The sequence below is a fragment of the Sesamum indicum genome, linkage group LG5, assembly GCF_026168435.1.
Source record: "Sesamum indicum cultivar Baizhima isolate 11 linkage group LG5, ASM2616843v1, whole genome shotgun sequence".
Classification (NCBI taxonomy): domain Eukaryota; kingdom Viridiplantae; phylum Streptophyta; class Magnoliopsida; order Lamiales; family Pedaliaceae; genus Sesamum; species Sesamum indicum.
Window position 1 is genome coordinate 15,606,789 of NC_142661.1, and position 13,736 is coordinate 15,620,524.

The following is a 13,736-nucleotide window of genomic DNA, read 5'->3' on the forward strand; positions in this document are numbered from 1 at the left end:
TCACTTTCTCTCTCTTGTTTTCGTTTCTTCTTCCTCTTTTCTTTCTCTCTTTCTGCTTCTTCCCCATTCTCTCCTCTCAAATTCTCAATTCTTCCCCAAACCCATCTCTTAGAACCCTAGTCCCAAACTCACGGCAACAAGGACGGTAAGTCGGCAACGAGGACGGCGACGAGTACTGCTTTAAGGTAATCCTTCTCTGTTGCATTTTGCTCGTTCTTCTTTTTCTTGGGTTTGGGTGTCTTTTTAGCATCTTCTTTAATTTTTTTTCTTGGGTTTGGTTGTGTTTTTAGGGGATTTGTTTAATTCTTGTTTTTCTTGGGTTTTTAGGGGGATTTTTTTTCTTGGATTTGGGTGTGTTTTTAGCATCGTCTTTAATTTTTTTTCTTGGGTTAGGTTGTGTTTTTAGGGGATTTGTTTAATTCTTGTTGTTAGATTCCTTTCCAGCCTTAGTTCCTTACACTTTTGTTTGCTTTGAGAGTTATTTGTAAAAGAGTTGTAATGTTGTAAAAGGTAACATTTCTGAATTTCCTATCGTCTCTTTCTTCTCTCCTTCCCACCTCCATTCTGCTGCAATGTTAAATTTTTCTGCTACAATTTTCTGGAACAAGTGCTCGAGCTCGAGCTGGAACTCGAGCTCGACAGCTCAAGCTCGAGCTCGACAAATCGAGCTCGAGTTCGAGCTCGAGTTCGAGCTCAAATATACTGCGTCGAGCTCGAGCTCGAGCTCTACCTGGGCGAGCTCGTCGAGCTCGAGCTCGAGCTCTAAATCACAGAGTCGAGCTCGAGCTCGAGTTCGACAAAAATGGTCGAGCTCGACTCGAGCTCGACTCGTTGACAGCCCTAAGTTAATCCCACCTCTTAATGGGATACATTATCCATAAATTAAAATTGTAAGATTGAAGCTGATATAAATATTGAATTTTATTTATGTAAACTAAATGTGTAATTATACGTAATAAGTAATTTTATGACATCACACGAATCAATATATATTTGATCCCAAAGAGAATTCTTCTCCTGAAATTCAAGAGGAATCGCTTCTCCAGTTTGCAATTTTGAGGCGATAAAGTGTCAAGATGTCCATAATTAAAGGGTGCAATTTGCCATTTTCATCATTTTATGGTGCAATTTGCCAATTGACTATAATTCAAGGGTACAAAATAACAATTACCCAAACGTTACCGATACACTGATTGGAACTGAACTCAGACGTACTTAAACGGAGAATGTCGGGCGTCGTTCCTTCCATCCACATGAAACTAATAGCTCTGGCCAAGCTACTGCGTTACTCTCCAGGCGAGCACAACCAGTGTGCTTAGATTACCTTTTGTTTTTTCACCTCAGGTTAATCCTAATTCATTCTCTTCCTCTGTTTTCTGTTTCTCTCTCCCTCAGTCACGAACCCACGTCGTTCAGTGCCTTTTGTTACTTTGTAAACCAGATGGGTTCATTTGGCTCCGACTTCTCTGTGTAATTTGCGTCTTCTTCTTTCTAACTTTTCAATGCATTTTTGCTGTATGGATTGTGGGTTTTTTGAATTGGGCTTTAGCTTTTCCTTTCTCATTTTTGTTTTGTTGTGATTCCAATTTGGGAGCAGATAAGCTGGAAGCTGGGATATGGATCTATTAGTTGTGACATCGCTTTTGGGGTTTTTATTGGGCATTCTTATAGTAATTCCCCGCCTGCGTAAATCTGGTTAGTTTCTATGTTTTTCGTACACTGATCAATGAGGAAATGTTGCAAGTGCAGCAGTTGTGTCTGGTCTTCTACTATTTCGGTTATATTGATTGAATTTGGTGGAATGCAGATCATGGAAAAATTGCACAGTCAAATAATGTTAGTCCTAAGGTACTTTAAAGTTTCCATACTCGATCCAAATGTGCATTCTCCTTTTATGAAATTTAGGATTACTTGTCTGTTTCGTTTGGATATTTGTGCACATGTTTATGTTTCTAGTTAGAAATGAAAAATACACATTTTTTGGTTGAATTTGCAGTGACATGTTTAAGTTGCTACTTTTAAAGTTCAAAAAGACTAAAAAAATATATTTCTCTATGGATATGATTGAGTTTTTGTTTTAAGATTTCAATTTTCTCTTTCACAATCAATTAATTCAATTATCATGTACTCAACATATTCAAACTGAAAGTGCACAAGAGAATGAAGGGAACTGCACATATGATAAACTAGTTCATATAACTTGGGTATTTGAAATGTTGCTATGCTTTCATTGAGAGCGTGAATACTGATTTATGCTGCATTGTCAACCAATTGGATACAAAGTCCAGGTTTTACTTTTCTTGATTCCATCATGATAATATAAAGGGTCAAATTGTAAAGATCTCGTCTTTTGAATATATTCCACTTTCCAAGTATACCTAGTATTGAATTACTATGATTTATGAAAGGTAGTTGGAGTACAATTTATCTAGTTCACAGACACTCTGTTTTCCTATATATAAAATTTTCTGGTATTCGTTTATAGATCAAATAAGAAGAATTTTGGATGACATGACCTCATCTTTCAGTAAAGTACATTTTTTTAGGGATATGGCACATGCTACTGTTTGCTACTGTCTTTCTGATCATCCTGATTACTATATTCTTAGGCATCGAAAGCATACACCAAAGCCGAAGTTTCATTGCACAACAAGAGGACTGACTGTTGGATCATCATAAAAGACAAGGTTCCTTTTTGGAATTCAATCTGCGAAATATTCTCATATAATGTGTTTTATTATGAAAAAGAAAGGTTCCAATGTCACATTTCCTATGACTACTGTATTAACTTTCTGCATGCTTGATTTGCTGAGCTTCCAGGTGTATGATGTTACGTCTTATGTAGAAGAACACCCTGGTGGTGATGCCATCCTAACACATGCTGGTGATGATTCTACTGAAGGGTTTTTTGGGTAGGTGTTTCTGACACTGACTGCCCTTCCACTGTCTGTTTTCACATTTAGATGAAGCCATCAGTTGATTGACTGTGGGATCGTACTACTGTAGTCTGCTACTAATGTGGCTCACCTTCAACGTTGCCTGACTTCATGATTTCTACTCTTTTCAACATTAGCTGCGTTGCCTAGATTCTTGAATCATAACTTGGCAGTCCATTTCATTTTTTGACAGGCCACAACATGCTACCCGTGTCTTTGACATGATTGAGGACTTTTGCATTGGAGAGCTGGTGAAGTAATTGAATGTCATTCATTATCCGGGTTCATTGTCCAGGATGACGACTACATTTGCCAATTATGAATGTGCTTTTCTAGGCTCAATCCTTTTGATGCACAATGAAAATTTTGCGAACATTTATACTTCCCAACATTCTTGGATTAATTTTCTGGCATTTATTTTTGGAACTTCTAACACTGGTGGAATCAAAACTAAGAATTGACGTGAAAAATCAGATTTCTGGCCTATTCTATAATTGGCAGTTTGATCATGGAGTTTATTCTTTTTATGTTCCCAAAATAAGAGTGCGTGACTATGATTAATATTTCACAAGAGCCTAACAAAGTCCATTTTGTTGATCGAAGTATGATATGATACTGTAGTCTGGACCCATAATAAGGACACACTTCCTATTTTCCCCTAGTTTCAAAGTTGCTACATGCTATTCTCCTTCAGGGGCATCTAGATATGTTGAGGTACACAAGCACGGCTAGAAGTACGTGGGAAGTGATTATTCTACACATTTGCCTTGCTAATCTCTAAACAGAAAGTAAGAAGAGTAGATGATAGAAGTAATATTCTGTGCTTAGCTATGCGCTTTCCTGAACAAATGACAGTGTTGTGTGGCTGGACTCCGCATTGCCGTCCTCAAATCAGCAGGGTTTTTATTAATCACACTTGAGCCTGTTTGTTGTCCATGTAAAGTTACAGCAATGGATTATGTGTTTTACTTGCCTATCTGAGTCTGCTAGAGAAGATGAATTCTTTCTCTATTTTTATGGAAAACCATATCCAGATTCAGTTTGTGTTTGCATTCCAAGTTCAATATTTTTACTATGTGATTGGTGACTTCCGACAAACAGTATCTCTAAATTGACCACTAACCATATTATGTATTAACAAGTGAAATAAATTTGCTTCAAATTTGGCCAAATTCTATCTGAGGCGAGGTTATATCTCAGAAGGTGTACTGAAAAATATGATGAGTACTTGGTATTGTTTTCTAAAAGATTTTGAAAGTTTTTCGTATTGTTTTAGGGGACAGCAAAAACAAACCCAAATCTAAAATTCCAATTACTACACGTCTGTTTTTTAGTAGGTTTATATAACTAGTCCAGAACCGGAACCGGCCACTGAGCTTGTTTCCCAAAATTTATTGTCTCCAAAATTTGCATGAAAATTCTTTATATTCCAAATTGAAAGCAAAAAGTATTAGGCAAATTATATACACCTTCGAAATTAGGTCAAGATACACAAGCATCCATGCACAAATGGCCCTGCTCTTTGTAAATTATAAGTACATCAATTGAGATTGGCATTGTAATTATAAATAGACACCTCATTCAGAGACAAATGCTTACACAAAAACACCTTCAATACACTACCCTAGCACTCCTTGTAATTTCGCAAAATACATGGAGTGTTGTATTTGGATATAAGCTGACGAGGTGTCAATTTAATTTATCCAAAATATTAGACTCAAGTCAATTATTCTGATATTTGACATTGCACAAATTAAGTATTAGTTAGAATAACAAAGAGAAAGATAAGTATGAACCAATCACCTTTTAGTACATAACATTCTAAAGGAGCCAAATATTCAAGAGAAAAGACCAAATCAAACTTTTCAACATGAGCAGAATTTGAACTAGAGGTATTCTTATTAGAGAACTGACTGAAAGTCAAGCGTAATGAATTTATATTCACATCCGGACAGTATTCTGTAGTTCAGATATAATGGAAAAACTACTGATTGATTCGTAATAAGGTAGAGAGGAGCAATTTCATTGATAATGTGTATTTCTAATATAGAGAAAAGAGGAAACCAGATTCAGAATATAAAGAGGTAAATACTATCCTTTAAACCAAAATGAACTGATTGAAAGAAACCACAAGTAATCATCTATTACTAACATGTTTTACTTGAAAGAAAAACTAAGGATTGATGATACCAACATGTGATCATAACAAGGAAAAACATTATTCTTTAACTTTTATATGTGCCTGTTTGAGTTTGAGGCAGCTGTTCTGACTTGGAATGAAAAGTCCCACAAACTCTTAACAGAGAGAGGAAAATCATATATTGCAATAAGACAAAATAAAAGCATAAATTATGTGTAATGGAATAACATAACACAAGTTTTAGCTTATACCAGAGTATTTCATTCAATTACGCCTGTTTGATTTTCTTCTATACAACCAGAGTCACTATAGTTACTTCCAATCAAGTGATTGAGCAGAACACCGGCTGCAACACTTACGTTCAAGCTCTCCACTGCCAAGAAGGATCTGAACTCTTGACCTGGATTCTCAACGGTGTCAACGTCTTCATCTCCTGTCATAATAAAATTGACTGGGAAATTTCCAGGAATTCTAATTAACTCAGTGCAGGCTCTCTCCACCAATGGTCTCAAGCCAGTGCCTTCACTACCCAGCACCAGAATTGTGGGAGCACCGGGCACAACCTCACTCAAAGGTATAGCTCTAGGTGAAACTGAGCCACCTAGAACCCGCCATCCATTTCCAGCTGACGATGCCAGGAACTGCATCATATTCTTGCAAGATCTAAGCTCCATTAGTTCAAGAGAGCCTGCACTGGCTTTGCTCACAACTCCACTCAACGGAGCTGAATTCTTAGCACACAACACTACTCCAGAAGCTCCAAAGAAGTAAGCAGAACGAATTATAGCCCCCAAATTCTGAGGATCAGTAACCTCATCCAACGCCAACCAAAGAGGCCCCTTTTCTCCCTCAAAAGAAACAGGTTCCAACTCCTTTATACCAACCATTTCCAGAGGCGAAGCATCCAGAACCAACCCCTGGTGAGGTCTATTATCAGCAACCATGTTCAGATCATGCTTGGATACCTCTTTTTTGCTCAATCCAATCTTTTCCGCCATCTTTAAAACTTTCTCGAAACCTTTCTTGTCCTTCTTTTTCTTATTATTCACAGTCAGATCCAAACCTTCCTGAACATACAGTGCATAGAATTCTCTTCGTCCAGCTGAAAGTGCAGCCAAAACCGGACCAACTCCATATATCCCCTCTCCAACTATTTTTGGCACTGTAGATTCCTTTGCTTCTTTCCATGTCTTCCTACCCCAACTTTCTTGCTTATTCCATCTCCTGACCTCCGCTCTATCAGACCCTGGTTTTGCCTCCACGAAGTTTTCGAACCTATTTCTTATCTTGTACCATCTCGGATCATTAACAACCTCAACCTCCTCCTCCTCCTCTTGTTCATCTTCACTACGAATATTATCTTTATTCCTGAACTCATCCCTCCTACTCCCAAATTTACGAGTTTCTCTAATTTCCACCGTGGATGCACCGCCTTTCAGAAACTTTTCTGCTGATTCCTCCCAAGAAGACCTAACCCCTTTACTTATTTCATTCTTCCCAACTCTTCGTTGTTCCCTTTCCGTAGACGCAGCTAACCAAGGAAGGTGCTTTCCGCTTCTTTCACCCACCTTCTTCGAAATTGAACTGGAAAAACTTCTGGCTACCAATAGTGAATAATTCAACAAACAACTTCTCAAACAATTTCTAGCTCCCAAAAATTGAAATCCTTCTGGGGTATTTTTATTGCACCAAAGAACTAAATGGCAGCCAACGGGCAGAGAAAGTGGCTTTGGAGCGTTAAATTGCTTCGCCATTTTTGTGGGCCGCGAAGAAATCATAAGAGCTAAAGGCAATGCTCCGGGTTTCGCCATATTCAAGAGCGTCAAGAGTGATAAGCTTCAGGAACTCACTGTTTGATAGATGAATACACTACGAATTCTCACTCAAAAACAGTCAAATTCACAACTTATACTGATACAATCCAAATGAAGAGAAAAAGAAACAGGCCAGGGCATCAGTGTTTGATATGAATTGATCCATACGTTGCTGTACCGAAGGCAATGGCCATGACGGCGTTGGGTTTCTCCCTCGGGGAGTTTGTAGGGGTTTATCTGCGTTCTCACCTCTGAGGGTGAGGCTACTCAGAGGGAAAAAGAAGTTGTTTAGCAAGACACAGTACGACGTCGTATGCCCCAGTGTACAAGACTATTTTTAATCTGGAGGGCAAAGTGGTTAGATTTATTTGAGAATATTTAGCAAAAAATATATATAACTTTATAAAATATTAAATTATATTTTTAAGAAAATCAATAAGAATATGTAAATACACTAAAAGTTTTAAAATGTCATATTAATGACACATTCATAATTGCAATATTTTAAAAGTAAGTAAAAGAACTTATTTTTACAGATATGCTTAATACTTTGGAATAATATAAGTTTTTACACATAAAATTATATCTTTTATGCCCCTTTATACTCATAATTTGTCCAAAATTCTTATAAAAGAACTTCAAAAAAATAATAATTCAATTACCAAATGATGTCCATTTAGCCCTGCCATTATGCAAATTAAGGACTAAACTTTTTTAAATCATCTTATAAATTCCCATCTCGTAACATATTTTAGGAGCTTATAAGATGTTGAATCCTATTTTAAAATAAGCTATTAAAGTATTTGGATAAAATAAAATATTAAAACTTAAAGATATTAGGGTGTTTGGCATAATAAGATTTTTAATTGATACCATTAGAATCAAACAAGTTGTTATTTCTTAACGTATTTTATTTTATAAAATTCTAAAACGCTGTTATAAATAGTACACATTAGTTTAATTCCAAATAAAAATTTAATAGATTATCTTTTTACGATAACAAAAAATATGACGAATTTTTACCTAAATTTTTAAATAAAAATATTATATATATATATACACATTTATGCTACTCGAATATTAGTATATATATAATTGTTATTTTTTAATTAATGCAATGATTATTTTTAGTAGCATAATTTATAATACTTTGAATTTATATTTTTCAGTAAATATAATATCAATGCTAATTTTATTTTATTTAACTATAATAATGTATTATTAAATAATAAAGTATTTTCTTTTTTTTTAATATTAAAAAAATTAAATAGAAAAAAAATTAAATCCTAGAGAGAGAGACTGAGGAGAGTGTGTCGGGGGTGTGTGTGAGAGAGAAAGACAGTGTATGTGAATAAGGGTATTTTTATCTTACATGTTAAGTTTATATTGCTTACAAGATCTTATAAAAAGAGTTACTTGTAAGATAGCCAAACACCCTCTAAAATCTTTGTTTCGAGTGCACATTTAATTTTCCGTAGGATGTTGTCTTCTGTAATAGTAATTATAGTTTAAATTTAATTTATTTTATATTATTGATCATGATGTGATTGTTGAAATTATATTTTTTAAATATTTACATTCGACTGAAATGATTGTAATCGATTTATTTTAATTAATAATATTTTATCATTTGCAATTAAAAAAATAAAACTCCACAACTAATTTTTTTCATCTAAAACTACACATTATTCATATTAATTAAAAATTTAATTTCTTCTTAATCTTCAAAATAAGGTAAGTTTCTAAGTTTAATCATAATTTTAGTTATATAATCAATTATAAAATATGAATTTAAATAATAGAACTATTTTATTGTATATTAATTAATTATGTAATTGTGACATAAATATGAGGGTGAGGTAAACCCTTCCCCAAGTTCTTCGCCCAACAAAACCGGCCACAAAACCCTCCCAAAACCCTTCTCCTCTTCCTCGTAAAACCAGTCACAAATTGAGGGGAAAATTTAAATAATAGTAGAAAATGGGAACTCCAGAGACCTCCCGCGAGCCATGCCCCGACCGGATTCTTGATGACATCGGCGGCGCCTTTGGGATGGGCGCCGTTGGCGGCTCCGCCTTCCACTTCCTCAAGGGCGTCTACAACTCGCCCAAGGGTACACGCCTCGTCGGCGGCTCTCAGGCCGTGCGTATGAACGCTCCACGCATCGGCGGCAGCTTTGCCGTGTGGGGCGGTCTCTTCTCTGTCTTTGACTGCTCCATGGTCTATGTCAGGCAGAAAGAGGATCCGTGGAACTCTATTATCGCAGGTGCCGCGACAGGTGGGTTCCTCCAGATGCGGCAAGGGATGGGCGCCGCCTCCCGTTCTGCGCTTTTCGGGGGTGTTCTGTTGGCTCTTATTGAGGGGGCAGGGATTATGTTAAATAAAGTTATGAGTGCTCCGCAGGAGGCGCCGATTTTTGTTGAGGATCTTCCAGCTGGGGCCCACGGGATGCCGCAGGAGGCGGCGCCCGCTCCAGCTGCGTCTTCGTCTTCTTGGTTTGGAGGCTTGTTTGGCGCCGGGAACGAAGAGGAGAAGAAGAGTGGTACTGGAGTGAAGACGGAGATTCTGGAGAGCTTTGACTCGCCGATCCCACCAACATTTGAGTTCAAGTAAGAGATTTTTGCTTTATTTGTGTCTTTTGTTTAAGATTGACATGTTCTTGGAGTTGGGTGTTGGTGGCATGGAACTGAAAATCTGTGATCTCGCAATTTCGGGTACTGACCATGATAATGGCCTAGTAGTGATGTTTTTGTAGAATAACATGTTCAAGGTAATGAATTGACATAATATTCGTGTATAAATGTTTTTGAATATTTACATAAATTTTGGATGGAGAAAATACGATTGATGCTTGATCAGAAGAGCGGGATTCCTGATCTATTGAACTCATGTTGAAATTGTTGATATTTTGTTTTCTGCTTTACAGAACGATTTTTAGAGAATCCATTGTTGTCCTATTATTTTAGTGTGTTGCTCTATTCTGTTTACTCCTGTTCTGATCAAAAGACTCTCAAAGATGAATATTAGTCTAATTGAAATGTTTATCACTTATTTTTCACGCAAGCGGATTTTCTTGTTTTCGGCTCCCTTTCTTGGCTGGTGTTTACATGGGCAATTTGGAGATTGCCAAATCTTCTCTGGTTCTATTTACTGATGTAATAATGCCTGGAAACTTAAGATGCCTCAAAGGTTTGAGATGGCATGCTCCGTCTGTTGAGATTAATGCTTATTAAATTTTTTTGTTAGTCCTCAGTCATTTTAATTCTGCTCTCCTTCATGGTCAAACTGCTTTCTTGAGGCTGCCAAATGTCCAATCTAAATATCAGGTGATAGTAGTTTTGGGGGTACAAGTTTTCCCTGTTGATTTTGTGTCTCCTGCTGTTGGAATTGATGAACGAAATAAGTTTATCTTTTCATGTTTTTGCTTGTTTGCTTACTTTATTCGCTAGCAAGATTACGAGAATAATACAAATGTAGCATAGGATTCATTAGAAAGAAAAACAAGTTCAAATGGAGCTACTATTCAGTAGATGGATGTGAAGCTCTTGAAACTGATTGCCTGAAGCTGTTGATACACATGAACTGGAAGAAAGGACATTGAAAAGTTATAGAGAAACTGAACTGTGTGGAACTTAGAATTCCTTCCTAGAACTAGTAAGGGAACTGGCCGTGATCTGGTCAAGTAGGCATTTCCCATGTTCAACTGGACTTATTCCACTTTTGTCTTGCCTTGTACTGTTTGTTGTGACGTTGGCTACTCTAAATCAAAGAAAAAGAAAGGAAGTTGGTTCCCTGATACAAACTTCAGTTATACTTATTTCTTCTCTTGAGAGAAGTTGTGTCTCCTGAGATGGGAAGACACCGTTCTCTGCTACTATTTTATGTAGTCCTGTATTGCTTATATAATAGACTATGGAGCCATAAGCTAATGTAGTACTGTACATGTAGTATATTTATGGAAACTGGCAAAACTGCCTGAGCTGAAAATCCGTCACTGTTTCTTTTTCACATTTCTCTTTGAACGCTACGCAGCACTTCAAGTTACCTGTTGAACATCTCTAATTTGTTCTAACCAGCTCAAAACTCATTACATTTCTTTTCCTTCGTTCACTTCTTGTAATCAGTCACGCACAGTTGGGCTGCTCATGGGATTTGTCTGTTCAATAATTTTTCCTTTGTTTCCGCTTTAAATGCGAAAGCCGAGGTCTATGAACTTTGATGGGTGCAAGCCATGACGCATAGAGCGTATGCTCCGCATCTAATAAAAGCCATAAGTTTATTTTAAAGTTTAAAATAATGTGGTATAGACTTCTAAGTTGTAGAAGAATTATATGGAAAAAAATTATGATAGAAAAGTAATGATTTATACTTATATTAACGGAAAGTACTCTGTTGGTGTTTTTTTCACCCACTTTCACATTTTCTCTACTATCTGCAAGTGGTAAAGATTATTTCTCTAAATAGTTATTTTTTTTACTTAATATATTTTTGTTCTCTTTCTCCTATTCCAAATATTCTCTTTTAAAATTATTTATTTTTATCATAGTTATTTTATATTATCATTTTTTCTGCAGTAAAATTTTTTACTAGATGATATTTGTTTATATTTTTTAATTTTTTAAGATAAATATTCAAGCATTATATTAGGATAAAAAAAACAATTCGAAGTTAAATGAGTATTCCTTTAGAACATAACAATATATCTATTGTTGTTAAATAAAGAAAAAATGATCTCATTGTCATGTTTTGATAAAAAACTGTTTTGTCTCCATATGTTAAAGAAATATTATTTTTTTTGCTTATTATTTCTCTTGTCGTTTGTCACTAAAAATTAGTTTTCCACAAAGAATCAAAAGTTCCATTTCAATTAGTGTTTCTTATTTTTGTTTTGAAAAATGTTTAAAAGATGTGTTTAATTTAATAATGCTTCCACCGAGTAATATAATTATTGATTTCATAACAATATTTAAACTTGCATGATTGTTAAAAGAATCAGTTTATTAATTAATCAAATAATAGTATATGATAGGAATACTATAATTAGATGATATAGCACCTAAGACTTAAAAAACTTAAAGTGGAAATCAAATTTGAGTGGATGGGTGGGACTTGGAAGAAGGAAATACAAAGTGGTAGGCGAGGGTGGCGGGGAAACACCTCCTCAATGCGGCAGCAGGAGCAGTTCTTGCTTCTCTTGTCTATCATCTTTGGATGGAGCTGATCTAGCTCGAAATATACGATTTTGTTGGACGATTCTAATGTCAGCTATATAGTCTTTCTAGGTCGGTATTGAGTCTTGAGAATGAAAAATAATAACATCAGGCTCGTCGGGTTCATTCCCAACAAAGATGCTCCGACGCTCAAGTTAGTTTGGTCGAGATAAAAATATACGATTAACGAAAAGTAAGGTCGAAAATAACAAAATGCTAATTACCTCAAATGATGTGTATCGAGCTATTTATAAAGCTCAAATGTACATTGTTGTATGGGCCACGTGTCGTAATCCAACATATCAATACTTCTAATTGAACAATTCTGCTTTGTCCGGTATGTGGAACGGGTTACAGAGTTGGACCGGGTTTCCCAGAACCCGACCCAACACTGGATGCGTGGACCTTGGTCTGCTTTTACAAAATTGCCCTTCATTAGGAGTAGTTTGTCCTTTTGTCGGATTTTAGGGTATTCCCCATTAGGAGCGTAATAGGCGGCCTGAAGGACTAGTACGTCTGATTTTGGATCAGCCTAAATTTAAAATTTTTAGTGAAGGATTACCTCTGAATTTACAAACTATAGCTTTGTTTAGAATTAGAAAAAAATTCCATGGTACTGAATGTAAGGCTGAGGCCTCACTGCTGCTCTTGTGAGCTTGTTTGTATCCTATGTACCTCTTTTACTTTTATGAAATTCACCTTCTCCCCCAAAAAAAAAAAACTTAAAATATTAAATATGTAAATGTGTAAGTTTAATTATAGTTAAAATTCAAATTGTTTGAAAACTATGAAATCAACTTTAAATATATAATTTTTTTTAAAAAATAAAAACAATAAAATTGAATTAAGAATTTTATAATAAGGGTAAAGTAGTCAAAATAAATTTATATTTATTTAAAAAAACCAAAGCAATTAGAGGTTGACACCCCAAATATTTCAAAAGTATTCTTTTTAAGCTAGAAGCTAAAAAACACTTTTTTAAAGCGCTTGCAAACACTCCCTAAGGGCGCTTCTAGTTGCTTTGACTTTTTTTTTTAAATTAAATGAATTCAACTTTATTTTTTACGATTTTATCCTCGTTATAACAATCGTAATTTAATTTTATCATTTTTAATTTATTCTTAAAATTATATATTTAAAGTTGATATTAAAAATTTTAAATAATTCGAATAATTTAACAATAATTAAATTTATACTTTTACATATCAAATTGGGGCAGAAACAACAAAAATACCTCAGGATCCGCGTGTTACTAATCGGGATGGATTGCATCACCCGACCCGCTCTATCTACCCGGCGTCGGGACTCGATTGACATGTCTAATGTCTGGCTGTACAGTCTTTGACAACATGGGTTTTAAGATGATAACACGTGGCCCATTTGGAGAAGTACATTTAGGCCTATAAATACCTTCTTTTCAGAGCATTTATGGTATGACTCATTTATTGCTTTTTACTTTATTTATTGCTTAAGATCGCTTACTTTACATCTCGAACTCGAACTGACTTGAGCGTCCAAGGTCTTAATCGGGGATGCTCCCGACTAGCCTCATGTTCTTGTTTCTTCTCAGAGCCCATTTCGATATTTTGGAGAACTGCTGCGACCTTGGGACGTACACCGGACAAATCACATATTT

General features: G+C 35.6%; 3 protein-coding genes across 3 annotated transcripts; 2 read left to right on the plus strand and 1 right to left on the minus strand.

Annotated features, from left to right (window-relative positions):
* CB5LP (cytochrome B5-like protein) lies at positions 1 to 3,445 on the plus strand. The gene is made up of 6 exons (XM_088880200.1): positions 1 to 185; positions 1,598 to 1,695; positions 1,808 to 1,848; positions 2,610 to 2,687; positions 2,821 to 2,912; positions 3,130 to 3,445. Exons 2-6 carry the CDS (start codon positions 1,617 to 1,619, stop codon positions 3,194 to 3,196), a joined length of 357 nt encoding a protein of 118 aa, XP_088736326.1. The 5' UTR covers positions 1 to 185; positions 1,598 to 1,616; the 3' UTR covers positions 3,197 to 3,445.
* Positions 3,446 to 5,232: 1,787 nt separating this feature from the next.
* Positions 5,233 to 7,190, minus strand: LOC105162042 (tRNA/rRNA methyltransferase (SpoU) family protein). The gene has a single exon (XM_011079944.3). It carries the CDS (start codon positions 6,885 to 6,887, stop codon positions 5,337 to 5,339), a length of 1,551 nt encoding a protein of 516 aa, XP_011078246.1. The 5' UTR covers positions 6,888 to 7,190; the 3' UTR covers positions 5,233 to 5,336.
* Positions 7,191 to 8,746: 1,556 nt separating this feature from the next.
* On the plus strand, positions 8,747 to 9,751 carry LOC105162041 (mitochondrial import inner membrane translocase subunit TIM17-2). Its single transcript, XM_011079943.3, has one exon. The coding sequence runs from the start codon at positions 8,871 to 8,873 to the stop codon at positions 9,501 to 9,503; it is 633 nt and encodes a 210-aa protein (XP_011078245.2). The 5' UTR covers positions 8,747 to 8,870; the 3' UTR covers positions 9,504 to 9,751.
* Positions 9,752 to 13,736: the final 3,985 nt, after the last annotated feature.

Excerpts from the sequence above, each read along its gene's own strand:
- CB5LP (XM_088880200.1), top strand. The coding sequence starts at position 1,617 with ATGGATCTATTAGTTGTGACATCGCTTTTGGGGTTTTTATTGGGCATT. Across the intron at positions 1,696-1,807 it reads TCCCCGCCTGCGTAAATCTG|ATCATGGAAAAATTGCACAG; the intron begins GTTAGTTTCTAT and ends GGTGGAATGCAG. Across the intron at positions 2,688-2,820 it reads GGATCATCATAAAAGACAAG|GTGTATGATGTTACGTCTTA; the intron begins GTTCCTTTTTGG and ends CTGAGCTTCCAG.
- LOC105162042 (XM_011079944.3), bottom strand. The coding sequence starts at position 6,887 with ATGGCGAAACCCGGAGCATTGCCTTTAGCTCTTATGATTTCTTCGCGG.
- LOC105162041 (XM_011079943.3), top strand. The coding sequence starts at position 8,871 with ATGGGAACTCCAGAGACCTCCCGCGAGCCATGCCCCGACCGGATTCTT.